The sequence below is a fragment of the Ambystoma mexicanum genome, chromosome 6q (assembly GCF_040938575.1).
Source record: "Ambystoma mexicanum isolate Mex_15411 chromosome 6q, UKY_AmexF1_1, whole genome shotgun sequence".
Taxonomy (NCBI): domain Eukaryota; kingdom Metazoa; phylum Chordata; class Amphibia; order Caudata; family Ambystomatidae; genus Ambystoma; species Ambystoma mexicanum.
This window is the reverse complement of record NC_090937.1, coordinates 53,018,596-53,039,312: the sequence shown is the minus strand read 5'-3', so window position 1 is coordinate 53,039,312 and position 20,717 is coordinate 53,018,596. Positions and strand designations below refer to the sequence as shown.

At 46.3% G+C, this 20,717-nt stretch overlaps 1 protein-coding gene across 4 annotated transcripts in view; it reads left to right on the top strand.

Moving 5' to 3' along the window:
- GNE (glucosamine (UDP-N-acetyl)-2-epimerase/N-acetylmannosamine kinase) overlaps window positions 1-20,717 on the top strand; it is a 540,721-nt gene that overhangs the window by 110,933 nt on the left and 409,071 nt on the right. Inside the window, exons 1-2 of one of the 4 annotated variants that reach the window (XM_069630469.1) lie at window positions 4,805-4,907; window positions 6,500-6,702. The exons of 1 other annotated variant lie outside the window; for it this stretch is intronic. In XM_069630469.1, the coding sequence (XP_069486570.1) occupies window positions 6,539-6,702 (164 nt within the window). In that variant the 5' untranslated portion in view covers window positions 4,805-4,907; window positions 6,500-6,538. Of the gene's footprint in view, window positions 1-4,804; window positions 4,908-4,927; window positions 5,168-6,499; window positions 6,703-20,717 lie in introns of those variants that run through there. 2 more of the 4 variants (XM_069630468.1, XM_069630467.1) reach the window with 2 other exon arrangements.

Sequence of the window (20,717 nt, the reverse complement as noted above, 5' to 3'; positions counted from 1 at the left end):
TAATACTGTATCTTGTTAACAATAACAAGACTATGGGCCTCATTACGGGTCTGGTGGTAACAGACCCGGAAAAAAAATTACCAGCGCCTGATTTCCCGGTAACACCGGGTTATTATAACCCTGGTGGTTGGGAAGTCAGTGTCATGATTCCTGCCCCTCATGTCCCCAGCCCTCCAAGATGTCAGGCTGGAGCCAGGCCACGATCACCTTCATGGCCCTCAAGGGCCTCTCCATCCCTCCAAAGACCCACTTGGAGTCAGACTTGGCGCTTGTGGCACCAGACTCACTCACTCCCACAGGATAACATTGGGGATTGGACTTGTAGTGCATTGATGGGGACAAGGTGGATGCCCCCACATATTTCGGTTCCCAGAACTGCATGTGCGGTCTAGTCTTTTGGGTGTGGGTCAGCCCAGAGACACCTGGGATACCCAGAGACTATTTAAGCCACACCCAGGCTGAGAAACATGCTTTGCGTTTTCTGCACCTGCAGCGTGACACTCACCGTGTTCGGATCGGTCTCCAGTAGGCCTGCATCTTTCTTCTGCGCTCAGCTCCTGCAAGAACAAGTACACCGTTAGGAACAGCCTTACCTTGCAGCGCTTCTGCCCATCATTCATTGCTCCTTCTGTTCTGCGGGCATCTTCGGCAATGGCATTCCCATCCCGGCATGCTGCTTCCTAAGGAAAAGGGAAAAGAACAGAAAAAAAGGCATTAGTAAGCATTCTGCAAATCTTCGCTTATTTTTAAATACTGTACGAGCTTCAAACACTTACCTGAATCCCAGCCGCTCTGGGTGGAACTCTGTCTTTGGAACTTCTCATCCATCTTCAAGAGGGAAAAGACACTCCAGGTTGGCGTGGAAACATCTAGAGGCGCCGCATACCGCGCTTACCCACCGCATTTGTTCTTCATAACCGGCATCCATGCGGAAAACGTTGCAGCACCTAAAAGACACAGAAAAAGAACTCAGTTCAATGCAAATACGAAAGGGTTGTACCGCACATGCCGCTCACTCACCTTCAGCGCTACTCATCTCAGCAGCACGCCGCCATCCCCGGACGCCGGCCATCATCTAAGGAAGGAAAGGAACGTAGTTAGAGAACTGTTCAAAACACTCATTATACTTACCTGTCGGACTCTTGCCAGTGAAGTAACTAGGCAGCAATGAGCCCGCATCAATCGACGCGCCCCTGCGCTGAAAGCAGGACGCAGAGCACACTATCCAAGAAAACAAGGTGAGCTGTGGATCAAAGGGAAGGGTTGGACCCCGAGGAAGAAGGGGTTCAAGCACACAGAGACAATGGGGAGTTAAACTCTACCAATCCTGTGTTTCAGGCCCAGTCTCCAGTCGAATAGCCTCCAGGGAAGGGTTCAAGGTCGTAAGAGGTCAGAACAGGCTGAGTGATGTCCCTGTGGATACCAGGTGAGCGTTACAGTCAGGCGGCAGTAATTCTGTTCGTCCCCATTCCCATTGAGTCCCACAGGACTCAATGGGAATGGGGACCACAGAAGCAACGGCACCGTTAATAAGTTTTGGTGCTTCCGTGAAACTCTGCGGGTGGGACAGCACCTGCCCTTAGAGTTGGACTGTGCCAGTCCGGTAACAACAGTGCCGGTAGGCTTACCGGCAACGCTGTTACCGACCGGCACAGTCGTAATGAGGCCCTATGTGCTTTATTTAAGGAGGTCAACTTTATGGGCCTCATTCCGAGTTCGGAGGTAACCACGCTGCTATGTGTGGCATGGCTGCCTCCGAACTCGTCCAAACTCCGGCCTGATGAATGGAGTTAATACCGGTCCATTCTGAGGTTGGAGGGACCGGTAATTCCCCATTCACCAGGGCCATTCCCCATTCCCATTTGAGCCCCCATAGGGCTCAATGGGAAGGCGGCAATAACGGTACCGTAAATTACGGTACCGTTATTGACCCCGGAGTCCCGAAGCGGGTCCCGTCCTTAACGCCTGCAAAAAGCAGGCGTTAAGGAAGGACCCGCAAAGGGAACTCGTAGTAGGGCGGTAAGGGTTTAACGGCACCGGTCTCGTTACCGGTGACCGTTAACCCTTACCGCCCTACTCGGAATGAGGCCCAATGTGTAGAAATCTCTCAGGCCTATTACCTCCATGTTCCTCTTCCTTGTCCCAGTACCTACTTTTAAGGTATCAGCCTCTTTGACAGAAACCCTTTAGGTGTTGGCATATGAGGAGGGCCACACAGCTTGTAGATGGTGTTTGGCACAAAGCTTGCAGACTTAATTGGTGCTGTAAACACGCTACTGGTGTAATAAAAATGCTGAAGCCAGGTCTGCATTCAGCCACTTGATTTATAAGCACCCTGTGTTTATTTCATTGAAGTCCTGTTAAGCACAAGCATTGGCAAAGCCAAGAGTTTTGGCTTTTGTATAATATTAGGAACTTGCCGGGCACTGCTTAGATGCCAAGGTACTGCCACCATTTTGCACCTGCAACTACCAATGGGCAGTTAATACCAATATGACTGTGCCTGACAAGTGCCTTTGCCGTGCCTACAAAAAAGCCCAAACTGTTCGCATTGCTAATGCTTGTTCTATCAGTGTGCTCCGTCTTGTCGATGTTCCTGTTGCTGTCTGTCACAGACACACCTTGTACCCACCGACTTTCCTTATGTATTGCTCTTTGTGGTTGTTTTTATTTGTGCCTCTTTGATGGAAAATTGTATTTGAAAGGTTGCATTTCTTGATTTATGTAAGGAATCTGTGGCGGTATATGATGAGGATCTATCACTTTGTTGAAATTACTGTTCTCGCTCTTTCTTGAATGTAACATTTTGACAAAAAAAAGTGTAGAACCTAATGGAGGAAGTCTTATGTGGTGTGTTAAAGCCCCTCAATCAGGAGGATGGGTTAAATGCACAAGGGTGGTTCATGAACTCATAGATGTGGCACCAGGGACTGTAAAGCTTCATATCTTGATCGACTGGAGAACACCTGGACACAGTGGCGTACCGAGCGGGGGCCGGAGGGGCACGCTGCCACTCCACAGGCTCTTTTGAGAGCCTGACTGGGACTTTCGTCAGTGGGCCACCTCTCCTGTTCGGCACCTCAATGGGGGCGCCTAACGGGAAAGGTGTCCCCCTGGCAGGACAATGTGTGCTGAGTAATTCCTGCTCAGCACTGTAATTGTCCTGGCAGCAGGACACCTTACCCTTTCCGAACCCTATGCCAGGACAATGTCCCAAGGAGCTCTGGGCAGCAGCAGAGGGGCTCTCAAGTTGATATGTGTCAACAGAGCATTTCAATGGGAACCATTAGGCACTGATGGGAGGGAGGGGGGACTACTAGCCGGGATTTTTGTCCCTTTAGAAATGTGCATGGGAGGGCATGATCAGGTGTGAGAAGGTTGCATAATGCTGCAGGCTTTATGAAATAATGCCTATGGCTTTACCCAAGGGGGATTTGTTAGGTTCACATTAATCTGCATGATGCTATTGTGACTTTGCATGCAGGATGGGGAAAATACAACTAAATCCATCCTCTTATTGCTCAACATATTTCTATAATGATGTATAGTTAAAGTTAATAATGAAAGGGTAGTGTCTTATGTAATGTGATTTGCATCCAAGGCATTGCTACAAATAAAGTATTATTTAAGCACCTGAAATGCAAAGGGAAACATTAATAAATATCTATATAAACTAAACTTGTGACGATGTGCTCAGTTGCTTAAATTGTCCCCATCCTGGTTTCACCATTTAACCAAAGTGTGTGTTCCTGGGCAGATCATGTAATCAGACTGTCTTATCTGCAGCTTTGTAAGTGATTCACTTCAAAGCTTTAATATATCATTCTGTTATTTCTTTTTTTTAAAGCCTGACTTGCTCCATATATAACGGTGCAATTTAGGTATTTTGCACCACATTTTTTGCCATGTGGCTTACTTATGACAACTTATTCTAAAGTCACTTGCATGGTGCCTCCAAGTATCAAAGACTGATGATGCTCCTTGTGATGTGCTTTCTGTGAAGTAAGTAATATCTGTTGGTGCAATTCATATGCAAATTAGGAGATGTGCACGTATTTTGCCCCAGAGCACCAGGACAGAGCTCTAATAGAGGAGTTCTCTGCATCTGTAATGATTCTGCAGCTCTTTTTTTGTTGTGTTAAAATGTTATATGCCACTAGTAATGTTACCAAAAAAGTAGATTGGACATAGCTCTCAACTCACAGCTGACTCACCCGCCAAGCTTCCTGCACGCCCATTCATTCCAATGGGCGTCTCACCCGCCAAAAACAAAATCTGGTAATTTCACCCACCTTTGCAACACAAATAGTTGAGAGATATGGATTGGGGCAGGGTTGGGCGGTTTGTGGGCGCGAATGAGACAACCTGAAATTGCATGCACTTCATTTGAGGGGAAAGTAGGAGGAGTTTCATCGTGGCTGTCGCCGTCCCCCCCCCCCCCCCAATTCTGGATACTCCACTGACTGGACAATATAGGGAGGATTAAGAAACATTTCATAAACTGTAACTGTCTTGTTATTACCACAACAAAGCGCAGCTCGACATTTCTTTAACTGTAACGAGTCACTAGTGGCTCCTATCAGTCGAAGCCTGGTTTTAATGACAAGTTAAAGATTGTGAAATGCCGAGCTCCGTTTTGTTGTGGGTATAAATTATTCTGAGAGCAAGCTTTACATCAATGGCTTCCCCAAAGGCAGCCTCGCGTTTTAATTGAAAGCTTTCTCTCAGAATGAACATGTTTTATCAATTACAGGAACCGACTCAGCTCGCTCGGTGCTCTGCTGCTTTAGTCTGTGACAGCTCGGAAGAGGGGCCGGTGCTCAGACTAACAGGGGCAGTGCTAGAGCTTAATAAAGCCAATCAGTGAAGAGCTGAACACAGCCGAAGACAAGGGTGTTAACGGATCGGTATGGGATGCCAAATATTACATTACACTCCGGTGCCCAGCTTGTTTCTTTTTCTTCCTGGCCCCATTGTGTTTCTTCTCCGCCCTCCCACCCGCTTCCCGAGCCCGCCCGCCACCTCGATTGGCCAAGGCCTGCCTCTGTTTGCCGTGATTGGCCAGGGCCTGTCTGTGTGTTGCCACTTGGCACTAGCAGCCCAGTGCTCCTCGCTGGCCATTTCCAGCATTTAGAGGGAGACCGCTGCTGCATCAGATTCGCGGCCGGTGAGTCCCCCTTGGAAACTGTTTTAGTTTATTTCTGTGTATCCTTTGTTTTCTGGTGCCCGCTTGGTCTGCGCTTTAAACAATGAAATCAAATTATGTACCTTTTCGCACCGGTAGTGACATTTAAACTGAATTCACAGCTAGTTGTACCTAATAAAAGCACATACTTGGCCTGTTTATAATACAGACCATTATACAAGTTACTACACTGCAGGAGCTAGTTTACTCACAAGTTCATAGCTTGTGCAGTTACTAGCACTTCCATTTTGATACGTTGGTAATGTATGTGCAATAGATGGCGCAAACAAATAGTCCTTATGTAAACTATACCGGTTGAGACGGAGGTATACACTAATGTGCAGTGTGTGAACGGAAGCGAGCAGGCTACATCCAGAAACCGGTTTTGCTGAAATAAAACCCTGTTTGAAGCATAACCGAGAGCTGCGTGCGTGTGTGTTTAGGCAAGAGTTCAACAGTTCATAAGGTTAGGTACTTTGGGCATTTGACAGTGTTTTATCAACTTACCAAAATAATGTGTGTTCTGCTTCCGGCGTCTCCCAGGCCTCACGTTCGATAAAGGCTTCTGTGTTGAGTTTTTGCATTGGACAGCGACATAACTGACAAGTGTATTTCCAGGAGCTGTGGGACTGCAAGCTCCCTCTAGCCTCATTGGAGCCTTTTATGTTAACGCGTATAAGGGGCTGCAAGGTGGAAAGTGGCTAGCCAAAGGGGAGCATGCGCCTTTGGGAATTTTTGAGAGGCAGCGCACCAGAGGAACATATGGAAAAACGAAAGGTCGAGAAATGAAAAACCACGATTTCATGTGTGATGAATTGATGCTATTTGACAGCAGTTGTCCATTTACTTTTTCTACTATTTGGAAAATGCTAACACTGCAGTTTTTGGCTCTTCAGGAAGAGTTGCATATCATCTGCCAATCATCCGATGCCGTGGTACAAATCCATAACTTAAAAACAGTTTCTCTCGGTAGCTTGCTGTTCACATTAAATATCCGATATGGTGGGAAAGAGCCCTGTCAATGTTTGTATTAAAGAGAAACAGGCAGCCCAGAGCACCTATTGCACTATGCCATGGAATGAGGTGGATTATGCAATCTTTTCTACCAATTCCAGCAATAACGCTAAAGGTAAGGGACCTGATCTGGCGGCCAAAGCCCCGTATGCTTCTCTTATATTTTAACGATGAGTCATCTTTTGTTTTTGTCTTTTCTTTCTTGAAGCTATCCCTTATTTTATATTGTAACGCCCGTTCCTTTTCCTTGTGTGTTTTGTGATGAAGGCTGCACGTTAATCTTATTTTCCGTCTTTACAGGAACTGTACTTCCACAAGCTTTTAAATAAAAGAGAAGTCATGGAAAAAAACCCAGATCAGCGTAAAATGCGGATTTGTGTTGCTACCTGCAACAGGGCGGATTACTCCAAAATAGCCCCAATCATGTTTGGCATCAAGGCAGAACCAGAGGCTTTTGATCTTAGCGTGGTGGTTCTGGGCTCTCACCTGATCGATGATTATGGGTAAGCTAGAAACTCTGCGTAGACAAGTTCGAAGAGTACATGTTTATCACTGACTATTTTCCTGTCTCCACCTCCTTTTGGCACAGACTACAATCAGGCTGTTTTTGCCATTTGAAGAGTGCCATTTAAGTGCCACCAGAAAAGTATGATTCTTATTTTGTAAAACCTGTTTTTTTTTATTTTGAGATTGCTCAGTCATACATGAATCTTGTGTACTTCTTTTTACAATATTGAGGCGAGTCATGTTGTACTGACTTTACAAGTTTCAACAATTCTAAACCTCATACCCTCCCCAACTTTTTGGGCGTTCTGGCCCCCACCCCCTGAAGACGTGCTCACATTTTACTGGTATCGATGTGCAGTGTTACAAACCCTTTCCTGCTATTTTACTAAGCTCTTGCCTCGCATCGGTTTGGTATGGAGTCCAGATCCCGACATTTTCCTCGATTGATGTTGAGTAATCCCACCAGTGATTGGATTCCACCAGCCCCTGGTACCCGTCCGTCTGCCTTTCAAGGAGGAGGGGGCAGGACAAAGGCAGAGGTTAGAAAAGGAGCGGAGGGCGGGAGGGTCTGGGTGGGAAAGAGAGGCAGGGGGGGGGTTCATTCATGTGTATGGTTCCAGGAGTTCGCAGTTTTGCTCTCCCCTTGAAGTATATACCATTGGTTGCCGCTTGTAGGGGGCACATTCTAATAAAAATGTTTTTGATAGAAGTGTGGCCCATTTCGCACTGGTGGGTGGTGAGCTAGTCTTCCAATGAGCAACCAGAAGCTTGCACACAATGAGGAGTATTAGGCCTTTAAGTCTACATGTTGGTGCGTCTGAGTGGCATTCGCTTTCAAATAGCAGTGTTCGGAGCATATGTAAGGTCTACCCTATCTATGTCCGTGATCTGCTGGTGTACCCTACGCCAGTATAGGGTGAGAGCAGGGCAGAACCACATTGTGTCCCATGGTGCCTATACTGTTGCAGCCTCTCCAGCATGTTGCGGTGTGGGCCAGCCCCTTTTTCAAGAGCTTGAATGGGGTGTAATATAAGCGTTGTTGTATCTTGTATTTAATTTCTGTTTTTGAGATTCAGGGATACCGACGGAATAGCAATACAGTAGTAAGTATATCGTATGCCTAGGTCTTCAGTTCATGCCATTGCCAAGGCGTGGTTCCTTCTTGTGTTGTTGGGGGAGGAGGGAGCAGGGGAGGGGTTGACCTACTATTGAAAGTGCAGAGGTGCGGGGAGACATTAAGGTGTTGTTCCATTTTTTTTTGTTCACAGATGGGGGGGGGGGGGGTTGGCGGGATTCTTCCGATGTATGTTTGAGGATTGTGGCTTGCATCGTGTGGTAGTGGAGCCAGTTGCCCTGTCCTAGGCCCAATATGTGGCATGCTAAATGAAATTGCATTAGCGTACGCCCCCCGGCTGATGTCTATTATCCTTACCCTTGCTCACTCCCCCATCTCTTTGGGGTGTACTTTCTGCTTTAGCTCATATGGTAGCACCACCCGGATGCTAGACCACAGTGGCGCTTTCTGTATTGGTACCTCTTGTGCAGCTCGAAACTGATGCCATTGTTGGTCCTATGATTGGATGTAGTTTTGAGTTGCGGCGAGAGTGGTCGGTGGGATAGCCATAATCTCTACAGGGGATAGCAGGGCCAATTCCATAGCCCTCCACCTGGTGTCGCTCGCATCCAGCCAGCGGTTTACCCAGCAGATCTGTGCTGCCTGGTAATAAGCTTTTAAGGATGGCACTGCCAATCCGCCATCCGGTTTAGCCACTTACAGCACGTTGAGCTATCTTTCCTCTCCATATTAATTTGGCAATAGCCTTGTCCAGGTGCTTGAACGTTTTGAGTGAGGGGCGAGTAGGCAGCATCATAGTGATGTGAATTCATCGCACATTGATTCTTCCTGCCAGGGAGAGGGCTTGTGAATCCCACCTTCCTAAATCTGAGCTGATTTGTTTATGACCTGTGGGTAGTTTAGATCCCAGAGTTCTCTGAGTGAGGCGCTGATACTGATCCCCAGGTATTTGATATGGTGTATTTGAAGTGTGAATGTGCTACCCTGCAGAGGTCCCAGGGGGATGTCTTGCCTTAGGGGCAGGACCTCAGATTTGCTCCAGTTTCTTATAGCCCGCCATTGGACTGAATTCCTGTAATAGGGTCTGTATGTATGGTAGGTATGTGGGGCCTTTACGTAAGTATGAGTTTGGTTGTCTGCGTAGAGGGAGACGCAATGTTCTTACGTGCCCTGGTAGATGCCTGTCCATCTGGGATCTGTGCGTATTTTGATAGCGATTGGCTCAATGGAGAGTGCCTACAAAAGGGGTGATAATGGGCATCCATGATGCGTTCCTGATTGGAGATTAAACAGGGGGGAGGCAATACAATTGGTGACTACTGATGCCGTGGGGCTGGTATAGTCATTTAATCAGTTTCAGGAGATGCGGGGGAACGCATATCTGGGTAGGACTAGGAACATGAATTCCCATTGTATTTGTTGAACTCTTTCTATGCGCCCACAGCAAGTATCACATCCTCTATTATGTGTATATATGTCTATGTATGTTACCACTTGAGTGCCTGTTGCGTATAAAGCCCATTTGATCTTTATAGGTCAGATATGGGAGGATCGTTTCTATCCGCTGTGCCAACTATTTTGCTAGTATTTTGGCATCCGTGTTTATCAACGAGATTGGTCTGTATGAGCTGCAAGCTTCTGCGTCCCTGCCACCTTTATGGAAGACTAGTATATTTGCTGCTAACATTGATCGTGGCAGTGGGCCTTGATCCTCTGCCTCCTGGAATACTGCCTCTAGTTGGGGCACTGTCCCTTCGTACATAGTTTTATAAAAATTGATGGGGATCCTGTCTGGTCCAGATGCTTTCCCTGGGAGAGTGAGGAGATTGCTTGCGTGATTTCAGAGGCTGTAATGGGGGCGTCTAGCTGGTCTATGGATATCTGGGGTATGGTCATGGAGTCGAGGAATGCCGTCATGTTCTGGGTTGAGCATGAGTTAGAGGCGGTATATATTTTTCATATTAGTAGAGCGCGCAGCAGCCCAGAGGCATCGTGGTGCTAGTTACAGACAGAAGGCTTAGTTACAGAGAAGGACAGAGGACAACCAAGTTCAGTTACATGTATTCAGTTTTGCATAGAATCTTTTACACGGGTAGGAACATGCAGAGGGTTAGATAAAAAGGGAGGTTTTGATTATTTATTATTTTTTTTCCCCGGAAGGCAGGGAGAGCGTGTTCCGATCTGATGTCTGGTGGTAGAGCATTCCATAGCCTGGCAGCTATGTAGGGGATATTTGTTTATATATTCAGATTTGTAGAGAGCGCAGCAGCCCGGAGGCATCGTGTGTAATTCGCGATAGTATTCCGCAAATCGTGTGTTAATTCGGTCATCCCCAACCAACAGATGGCCGTTGGCATCTCTAATGGAGGTGCTCATTTGTGCGGCCTGTCTTTGTTTGAATACCACTTCCATCATATGTAATGGTCAATCGCTTTCTAGGTAATATGCCTGTGACTAGCTCGTGAAGGATTTCTGATGTCCGTTCCCTGAGCTGGTTGTGTAGTTTTCTATCTCGGGTCAGTTTTTGTCGTCTTACGTTTTTTCTGAGTTCTTCCGTCAGTTGGGTTTCAGTCTCTCCCCAGGTTTTAAGTTTGTACAACCAGCGGGAAATGCATTGACCTCTCAAAAAAGCTTTAAAAGCGTCCCAGCATTTATAGGGGCAATACCCCGGGATAGGGTTTGATTCCCAGAAGCCATTTATGTCTTCTTGCAGGTGCACAATGAGATCCGGGTATTTTAAAATGTAAATTAAGGGGCTCGGTCAGGGGTCTGCGTACCATGTCTGGTAGTGTCACACGCAAGAGTACAGGGGCATGGTCGGAGAGTGTGGTTGGAAGAATCGTACATCTGTAGTTGTGTAGTGTGTTGGCTGGGGTCATCCAATAGCCTAATCGGGAATAGATATTAGGTCGGTGGGAATAGAATGTGTAGTCTTGGTGATTCCTGTGTATATGTCGCCATATGTCTTTTAGACGTATGTCGTCGATAATCGCTTGGAGGATTATCCGTTTCCTCGGATTGGTCGGGTTGCCGGAGATCAGTGCTCTGGCGGTCTATATCGGGGTCCACAGTTAAAATCTTCGACCACGATGGTTAAATTACCCCATGTATTGCATGCATGCTGAGAATTTGCTTGTAAAGAATGACATGGTGTCAGTCGTAGGGTCGTACATTTCCAGTAGTGTGATAGGATGTTGGTGAACCTATCACTGGACAAGAATCCATCTTCCCTCCCCGTCCCTGCAGATGTTCTGTATATGAAATTGAACCAGTTTGTGGATCAGAATGGAGACCCTTCCCCCGCTTTCCTTGGTATGTTGAGTGGGCTGTTGTTCCCACCCATCCGCATTTTAATTTTTCGGATTCTGCTTTGTTTAGGTGGGTTTCTTGCAGAAATATAATGTCGCGTTGGAGGTCCCTCATATGGTTCAGCATTCGTCTGCGTTTTTATAGGGTGTCCCAACCCCTGGATCTTTAAGGGTTACCAAGGCGATCTGGGCCATATTCTGTCCATACGGTAGGACCTGTTGCGGGGCCATACAGGGTCTACCCAGGGTAGTTCCATTATTGGGATTGCAATGATTTAGCACATCATTTGTCATAGTCCCCGAACTTCAAACATTTGGATCACGATCCACAACCAAACATAAAATGAGCTTGAACGTAAGCAGATGTATAACCATAAACAGAAACATTGGGAAGGCCATCCATACCGCGCTATCCCAATACTTGGCCAAGGAGCCCATAGATGGGGTTAGGTGCAGACCCGAGGGCTGCTGCCTCCATATTGTTGTAGTTCCATGGATTCTTTCATGGGAAGTTTCACCTGCCGGGGCAAATGCCGGCTGCAGGTGACGAAGAGTGCAATGGTGTGGTACCCTTCTTTTGTCACTGAGGATTGCATCGAGTGATGTTTGCATAAAGTACATATGGATTTGCAGTGCGCCACCTGTCCCTTGGGGCCATGTGGTGTTTTATGCTTTTATTTAATTAAGCTAGACTGTCTCCATAGTCACCCAGTTGGTTTTCTTCATTCGGTATCCCATCCCTGGGTCCTTCTGTCTCCTTTTTGACATTTTCCCCCTATTTTGCTTTTGCTCTAGGAGGGACGAGGAGGGGTGGTCTTTTATTTTAGTCTCTGCCGCGTCTCCTCAAAGTCTGTTGTCACCAGATTTCGTTGTTGTAGAAAGCGTCACTCTGTCTTGGGGTCCTTGAAGGACTGTCCAAATGTATGCACCATATCTCCGGGAATTTGGATGTAATGTCTGTGATCTGTGGTCGTCAGTGCTTCAAAGAGTGGGTTGAAGCTTTTTCGCCCTCCAGTGACTAATCGCTGTAGATCCTGATGTCGACTTCTCAGATACATATCAGGATTGCGGCTCTGTAGGCCTTCAGGAAGGCCATCATAAGTTAAATGTTAAAGGTATTTTTACTGCACACTGTCACCAAGGGAATTGGCCCCCGGGTGCTCAGGTGGATCTGCAAACAAGTAGGCAGGGCGGGTTAGTCAGGTGAAAAGGGAATCAGAAAGTGAGAGAAGTGGTGTGCTGTTGACAGCTTCAGCTCGGTTTTCACTGTACGCTGAGATTTGGTGTGAATAGCAGACTAATGCGAGACCTCGTGTGCTGTTGGTGTGGTTTTATGTGGTTTTTTTTTTGTTGCAGTGTGGTGAAGTACGTGTGGTTTCTTGAGCGAGAACATGGTTATGTGGACTTTCGTGCGAGTTAGGAATGCAGAGATTTGGGCATAGGGTTATATACATCTCTGTCCTTATAAATCTTGTTCTATATAGCCGGTTGCCCTATAGGTAGGCATATTTTTCCACTTTGACTTCCCTGTCCGTCTAATTGTTATTAGTGATGGTGTAGCATGTTTCCCGCTGTGTTGTTTAAAACTTAGTGTAATTGTTCTTATGTTGAAAGTTTAGGAGCCGCGTAGTTATTATGCGAGGGTGTTCATTTGGTGCAGGTTTAGGGATAGGGGCTCGATGGACGTCTCAGTTATACACAAAGGATTCCAGCTGTGATCCTTCGAGTTTTCCGGAATGCCGGCCAGGCGCAGATTGCTTCGACGAGATCTGTTTTCCTGGTCCTCGATTCTTTCTCCTAGCCTTTGCACTTTCTGATGACCCCACTACTGACTTACTTGGTTCAGTTCTGGGTGGGGCTGTCTTTCTGGGTTGCTGTGGTGGCCGCCACTGTTGTGATCTGTCAGGTTTGACTATTGGTGTGGATGCGAGTGCCTTGCCCTCATCGTGTCATACGGGAGAGATTCCCGAAAAGCCGGTCCTCATTGTTGGTGGTTGCAGGGTAGTGCTGGTGAAGCCGTCTATATGTAGCTTTCTGAGGTCGGGTGGTAGTATCTTCCCCTGCTAGTGGTCACCATTGCTCGCAGATGGTGCACAAGGGTCTCCTGGGCACTGCTGCGTATCTCCATCGGTGTAAGGCGGGGTCTGCCTCAGCGTTGCAGGGGGATGCTCCGGTGCAGGCCGCAGTTCATAGCGAGTGTCGCTGTGCTGGTTCTCATTTACACTTGGTCTGTCTCCATATTTCTCCGACGTGATCCCTCACTGCTTCGATCACTTAATCTCTCCACGCCTGGGCGAATGGAGCGTCCCAAATCTTAATACTTTATACCGTCGCTGCAAGAGCTCAGTCAACCCGCGGCCATCTTGCTCAGCCTCTCCAACGCCTCCCGAAAAGTGTGATTCTGAAATCATATTAACTGCCCCGTCATGTGCTAATTCCCTCCACCTTAGAGACCCGCAGCAACTTTGCTGGATTTTGAGGACTTGATTTTGTTAACCTGGAGAGAGTGAGACCCTTTTTTCCTACTCTCATGTATTTTAATGTGATTTTTGAACTGTTTCTTTTGGTTGTGGAGTCTGACAAACTCCATAGGCATAATCTTTTACACCGTCACACAGCACCTTCAGTGCAGTGGCACAGGGAAGTCTTTCAGATTTCCAAAGGTTTAACTACCTTCTCTTGGATAAACTACTGTTTCCAAAAGCTGTAAAGTGAAATTGACTTTACTTACATTTGTAACTTTCTAGACCCAGCACACACTATCTTACAATACGGTGCTGAAGTGGTTGCCTAGTATCCCCTTTGTCTAACTTCTCATGTAACATTTTAAATGTTACCCTTTCCTCACTGAATGGTTGGTGGCAGTGGTTTCGTTTTAACTACTGTGGTGTACATTTACTTCGGGCTGCGTTCGCAGCTGCAGTAAAGCACCCAAGGGTGCCATTTTTGTCAAAATGGCCCCGGTCTTCTTTTTTCGCCATTTCTTTGTGTAAAGGGACTTCTTGAGATTTACTCTGCTCGCCAAACCCGCTCTGGCTCCAGGGTGTCTGGGGTAGGCAGGAAGTGAGGGAGGGGCCCGAAACTCCCTGTGCGAAGTCTCCTAGGAGACCCAAATGCACTCTGTGGTGATTGGCCGGCTGACTGTCCAGCAAGGATGGCCACCCTGCTGGGTGAATGACAGCTAGGCTGGAATGAATGGGAGTTCTCAATAAAAGGAGAGGCTTTTGGCTTGGACGGCAGAGTCGACCACTGGACGAAGGAACCGAAGAAGAACTTGAAGACACCTTCTGTAACTCCCGGACGGTTGGTTTGCCCGGTGAAGCCCTGCTGCTGTGTTGAAACTCCAAATTTGTATAGACCAAGAAGCCCCTACAAGGACGATTTCTCCCCTTGAGTTGGTGGGACCAATCGACTCCAAAGTAAGCCACCTGGACATCCATCTCGGAGCTGGTTGAATTGCCAGAGTTGCTTCTGGAGACCGTATAGCAAGGGAGAGGAACACCAGATTGTGTAAGTTGCTTTTAAGTTGACAAAGAGCTCCAGGAAGATCCTCCGGACTCCCAGGACGCAGGACTGACCGAGCCCGAGCCCCCTCAACAGAGTGCGGGACACCAGAAGCATGGAAAGTCCATCTCGACCGCTATAAACCGCAGTGTTGCTATTTGCGGTAGTCACGAGGAGCTGAAACACTGAAGTGCCACTTGTTGGTAAGATTGACGGTTGCGAGCGGTGACCGTCCCATTGTAGTGCAAGAGTCCCCAGAAGTCCTCCCTCCTGTCCCCACGAATGAGGCCCAGGAACAGTGAGCTCTGCAGAGCTGCACAGGAACAGAAGTAATCTGCTGCACCTTTTCTTCAATATAAAGGTACTGTAAATTCTGAGAGAACTTACCTCTCATTGTAGAGTTGCTTGCATCTTCTACTGCTCACAAGTCTAATCAGCTCGTGGCCCTTCATAGTTTCTTCAGACTTCTAAAACATTGTGCAAAGACTTTTCTACTTACCCACCAGAAGTGCTTCATTCTATGTAAGACTTTTGCCCATTGACTTTGGCTTAGCCTGTTGTACTGGGATCCATCCTGCTTAAGAATATTTGTGGTCTGTTGTTCTAATAACCTTTCCTTGTATCAATTTCTAAGAGTGTTCTAAATGGCAACAGTAAGATATTAATGTCCCCAGCACCCTAGCCATTGAAGTCACCTGAGGGTGTAGGTTGTCTGTGGTCCATCCCAAAAGGGTCTTTACTGATTTAGAAACTAGAGTGTACAGTAATGAGGTGTATTTGTGTCACTTTCATATTGCTCCCTTCTGAAGAAGGCTTATTATAACTGACACATTAATAATTGGTCATTCAAGAAACTTTGTGTACAAGTTTATTTGAATACCTGTAACTGTAAATCTCTGTGTAACTCCACTGCAGCTCACATTGACCCCTCTTCAGATAAGCCTGGCTGCTCAACACGCTACCAAAACTGTGTAGTACAAGTTTATACCAAAGGTTGGGTTTCCTATACCTGTATTAACACGATTGCAGTAAAGAGATGATATTCACGCTCAAATATCCATATTCATGTGGTAAACCATGTATCCAAGACGAAGGTTTTTTGATATCCAAAAACAATGTTTTAAAAAATCTGTAATGTTCATTCAACAAAGACAGGCGACACGACACGTGTTGTCCCTTCACGCCTCAGACTTCCTTCCTTGGGAGCTTCATTGTCCGGGTCCCAGCAGAGACGAAAGTCTGTTCAACCCCGTAATTATCAGGGGGCTGTTAGTATATGCTGAGACAGAGCCCTCCTTTTGGTGCCATGCCTCCAAGCAGAAAACCTGTTTTTCAACTTGCTGCTCCAGCCACCATAGTTTTAATCTTTAATTTCTGATCTTAGATCCAGAATTAAAGCAAGCCGGTTGCATAAAATATGTGTTATAGTCTCACCATCAACAACCCCCTTAATATTGCTAAAGACTGGCAGGCTTTCATTCACCAGTGTACTGTTCCAAAACACAGGCATTTGATTTTCTTTAATTTGCAAAAGCCCATTTTATTTTTTACACGTGGTGCAGCTGGCCTTTCCTTCTTAAATTCAACTTTTCATCTCCAGCAGATTCACACACTGTCTTGCAGCTATAGTTATTCTCTTGAATGCTGGAGTTGGTCTGCAGCACAGATACATTGACACAGATATGGCCCAGCTAGTTAGTCTCTCTCTGAACAGCTGAGTTTCGGATACGTTTGCAAAGAAAATAAACGCGTTTCCCGTGCAAGTAAAAGTAAAGTTCCTGGTTGATTATTTATTTATTTTTTAGAGTTGGTATGACTGGGCTTGTCAATTCAGAATCATGCCTGGTTTTGCTGAGGCACGGTGAAACACACAGGGCTTGGTAGGATTGATTTAAAATCCTACCATCCACCACCACGCATTCTAAAATCAAGCTCTGCCCGCCTCCTTGTGATACCAAAAACCAACTCGGTCAGATTAGGTGGATCATCATTCTCGGCCTTGGCCCCCACTCTATGGAACTCACTTGCACCCCACATCCGACTCACTGAAGACCTCATGTCCTTCCGCAAATTACTGAAAACGTGGCTCTTCCCCTAAAGAAATCGACTCTTAACACAAAGAGTATAACAGCAACAATAAACAGTAGCCCGTGGTTGCTGTAACAAAAAAAATTAATACAAATAATCCAGCATCGAGTCTTGATAGAGAAAATGGTAAACTAAAACTGCTAGTCTAAATTAAAGTGGATGAAAGAAATTATGTAGTTGCAGTGGGTGAAACGAATGCAATGGATGAAACGGATGAAAGGATGCAGTGGATAAAACGGATGAAGCAGATGAATTGCTTGCAGTAGAGGGAGCGGATGCAGCAGATGGAACGGTTGGAGTGGTTAGAGCTGATGGAGCAGATGAGGTGGATGGGACGGACAAAGTGGACAGGGTGGATGGATCTGCGGAGCGGATGGAACAGATGGAGTGGATGGATCTGCGGAGCAGAGGGAACAGCTGGAGTGGATCGATCTGATGGGGTAGATGGAATAGATGAAGTGAATGGAACAGGTAGAGTGTATGGAACAGTTGGAATGGACAGAACAGAAGGTGTGGATAGAACAGAAGATTAGATGGTACAGATAGAATAGATGGAACTGATGGTGTTGAAAGCTGGAATGGATAGAACGGGTAGAGCAGATGGAACAAACAGAGTGGATTGGAGTGGATGGAACAGATGGAGTAGATGGAACAGTTGAAGTGGATAGAACAGATGGAGTGGATGGAACGGATAGACCAGATGAAACAAATGGAGCTGAGGGAACAGACGGAGTGGAGGGAACAGACGGAGGGGTTGATGGAAGGGATGGAGGGGTTGATGGAACGGATAGATTAAACAGATGGAACACACTAAACAGATGGGAAGTATGAAATGGATCAACAGATTGGATGGAATAGTTTATGTAGACGAAGGGTCGAATGCCGGAATGGAAGTAAAGACTAGTAAACTAAATGATGAACCAGATGAAATGTATGAACAGACGAAACTGAGTGAACGGACAGAGTGAATAAAACAGATAGAATAGATGGTACATATGAGCGCTCGATCTCAAGTGCCTTACTGAAAAACGCCATATCACACTACCACGCTTACTCTCTCCTATACACCACCACTCAATTAGAACACAGCAATACTATGACACATTCGGTATAGCTGTTCTCATAATAACACCCTCCACATCATCCTAATTAAACACAGCTAGCTGAGCACACACCACTAGCCTAAGCTCCTCCTCAGGCCTAACGCAGCTAGAAACCAGTCTAGATATCAACCCACCAGAATGAACACTCCTGACCTCCCAACCACCACACCTACCGCTAAGAAGCAGCTATCATGCAAATGCCACACCAGCTGCACACATATCCGGTGCACCCAGGCATCTTATGATTCCCCCCTCCCCCTACTGACTTGAACTACGGTTCCCGAGGGCGTTCAACCTACCAGCGCCTTATCATACCAATGATGCATAAGGCGCTATATAAATGCAAAGTAACGTAACATAACACATTTTGGAGAAGCAGAGAGGTAAGAGTACTCGAAAAACCCAAAAGTTGGTGTGTCCAGGTACCAAAGCAAGACCCTGCCACATAGTATATACAAAAGGGCAAGAGGATTCGGTGGGGGGGATAGCTCGGGGGCAACGCGCTTGTCTTGGAAGCAAGACAACACAGTGCAACACAGGTTTGAATCACGATCCCACGCTTAGAAACCAGTCTCCCTTATGAAGCGCATTATAAAAGAACAATTCTAAAAAAATATTATATCAATCAACATGTTTATTCGGATAAAAAAAATCCATCAAACACATACAGTATACAATAATACAACACATGAATATTGCTCATAATTACATATAAAAGGAGTAACCCTGATAGACTGGGTGTCTCAAAACACAACATTTCAACAATTAGATAAAATCACACAACCTACAAACCAACATAGCATAGATCCAATAAAAAGTTGAACCATATAACTGGAAAGAGCGTAACACTTGGGTGCATTCAGTACAGGTGTCCCGGTAGTACAAGCCAACAAAGCATATTGCTACAATAATGGAGTTGGAATCATCACATGAGCATACATAAACGTGCACATCATAAAACCATACAACCTTAATAAATGTTGCATATCTATGAAGCACAGAATTAATAAAAGGGTAAAACAGACACACATGATCGTCCCACTACCCGTTAGACTGTGCTTTCCAGCTCTACACAAGATATCCTATTTCCGGTCCAAAATGCGAAAAGCAGGCCCTTCATTCTATACATCGCTTTTTTTCAAATGTAGGGCCCCTGCTGTCAGGACCAAATCTGCTGTCAAGAGAAAGGTTATTGCTGGCCTAGGGGAGCGAATATTACCTGACCTAAGCACTGGGAATATAGTAAGCCTTCTGATATTTTTATAGGCAGGACAAAACAGAAAATGTGCCACAGACTGGGCAATCCGCCTCATTGGGTAACTCCCACCATTTCACTGTGTTGCCCCTCCATTTTAAACAGTGAAATCTTGCTCAACTGAGCAGCCAGCGATCATTCAGGGTAGAGCCCCAAATTAAATGGGGCTGAATCTCTTCCACCCCGGCTGATCACTGCATGTGTTCTGTCTGAAATCGTTACACACTTCATGAGATCTTTTCCTCTTAAATGTTTCACATAGGCGCTCTTTGTAGAATCTCATGAGACTTTTTGTCAACCGATTTGCTGGTGGAAATAATGCCTGGAAATTTCCCCTGAACAGTGCTCCCTCAATATAAGAGCCGCAGAATTTTCCAGCAGTTATCCTTAACCGAAAGGGACTTGATGAAGTGGCATACCGAAGCATACTCAATTAGCCCAAAGCATGATCCAAAACATTATGGGTGCCAAGGCCCACTGGTCCTCCCAGAATTCCACTCCCAGTTCTCTATGAATGGAGCTACAAGGGGAGTCCCAAAAGCCTTATCCATCTCCTTCACCTGTATCTCCGTGGCTGTTTGGAAGCCCCAGAGAGGTGCTCCATACAGGTTAACTGCTTTTGTCTGTGTGTTGTACATTTTTAGAACCACATCCAAGGTTTTCCCTTACAGCGGGACAAAAATCGGGAAATCCCTCCCAATTGTTGGCTGAACTTGGCAGATTGTCTCTTAATATGGGCTATGCCTGTGGGCCACTCTGAGAATCTGACCCCCAGGTAATCAAATTTCTGAACTCTGGCAATGATGTCTCCATTACTAATCATTGCAAGCATCTTTACCGGCCTCCTATGCCTCGAGCATCCCATCACCGCAGATTTCTGCGTGTTAATTTTGAGCCGTAGATCCATGAAGGCTGCATAAGCGGAGATCAACACCTGTAGTGCCCTGGGGGTTCTGGCAATTAGCACAGTGTCAACAGCATATGCCAGAACCAAAAAGCCCTACCCACCAGGAAAGGAAAATCCGCCCTCGTATCCACCAAAGCCTTTAAGAGGCCATTTAAATAGAGGGTAAACTGGATCGGGTCAGCACAAACCCCTGTCGGACACTTCAACAGACCGGGAAGCATGAAGTGCAGTGTCCCCACACACCACTGCGCATACATGCCTCATTCATGCTATGTAGTGCCTTTAGTACCACCAAGATGTTTTCCGGACAGTCCAAAGATCCGAGCACGGTCCACAGCTTTGATCTTTCTACTTTGTCAAAGGCTGTGCTCAGCTCCATAAAGGCAAGATGCACACACTCCCCCTTGCAAAACACTGAGTGGGAAACAAGCAAGTAGAGATTAAGGCTATGTTCCATCGTGCCCATACCTGGACGGAATCCAAACTGGATATACGCCAGAATCGACTCCTCCCTCAATCAGGCCTCGATGTACCCCAACAATACCCTTCCAAATATCTTAAATGTGGTATCCAATAATGAGATGGGTCTATAGGACCTTGGACTCTGTGAATCCCCCTTAAAGATAGAGAAAATAATCGCTGCTTCCACAGTGGTGGGTACACGCCTGTATCCAAACTGGCACTGAATAACCTAGTCCATAAAGGAGCCCGAAGACCCAGATTGTCCTGGAAAAGATCTGATGGGATAGCATCAGGGCCCAGAGCACGATT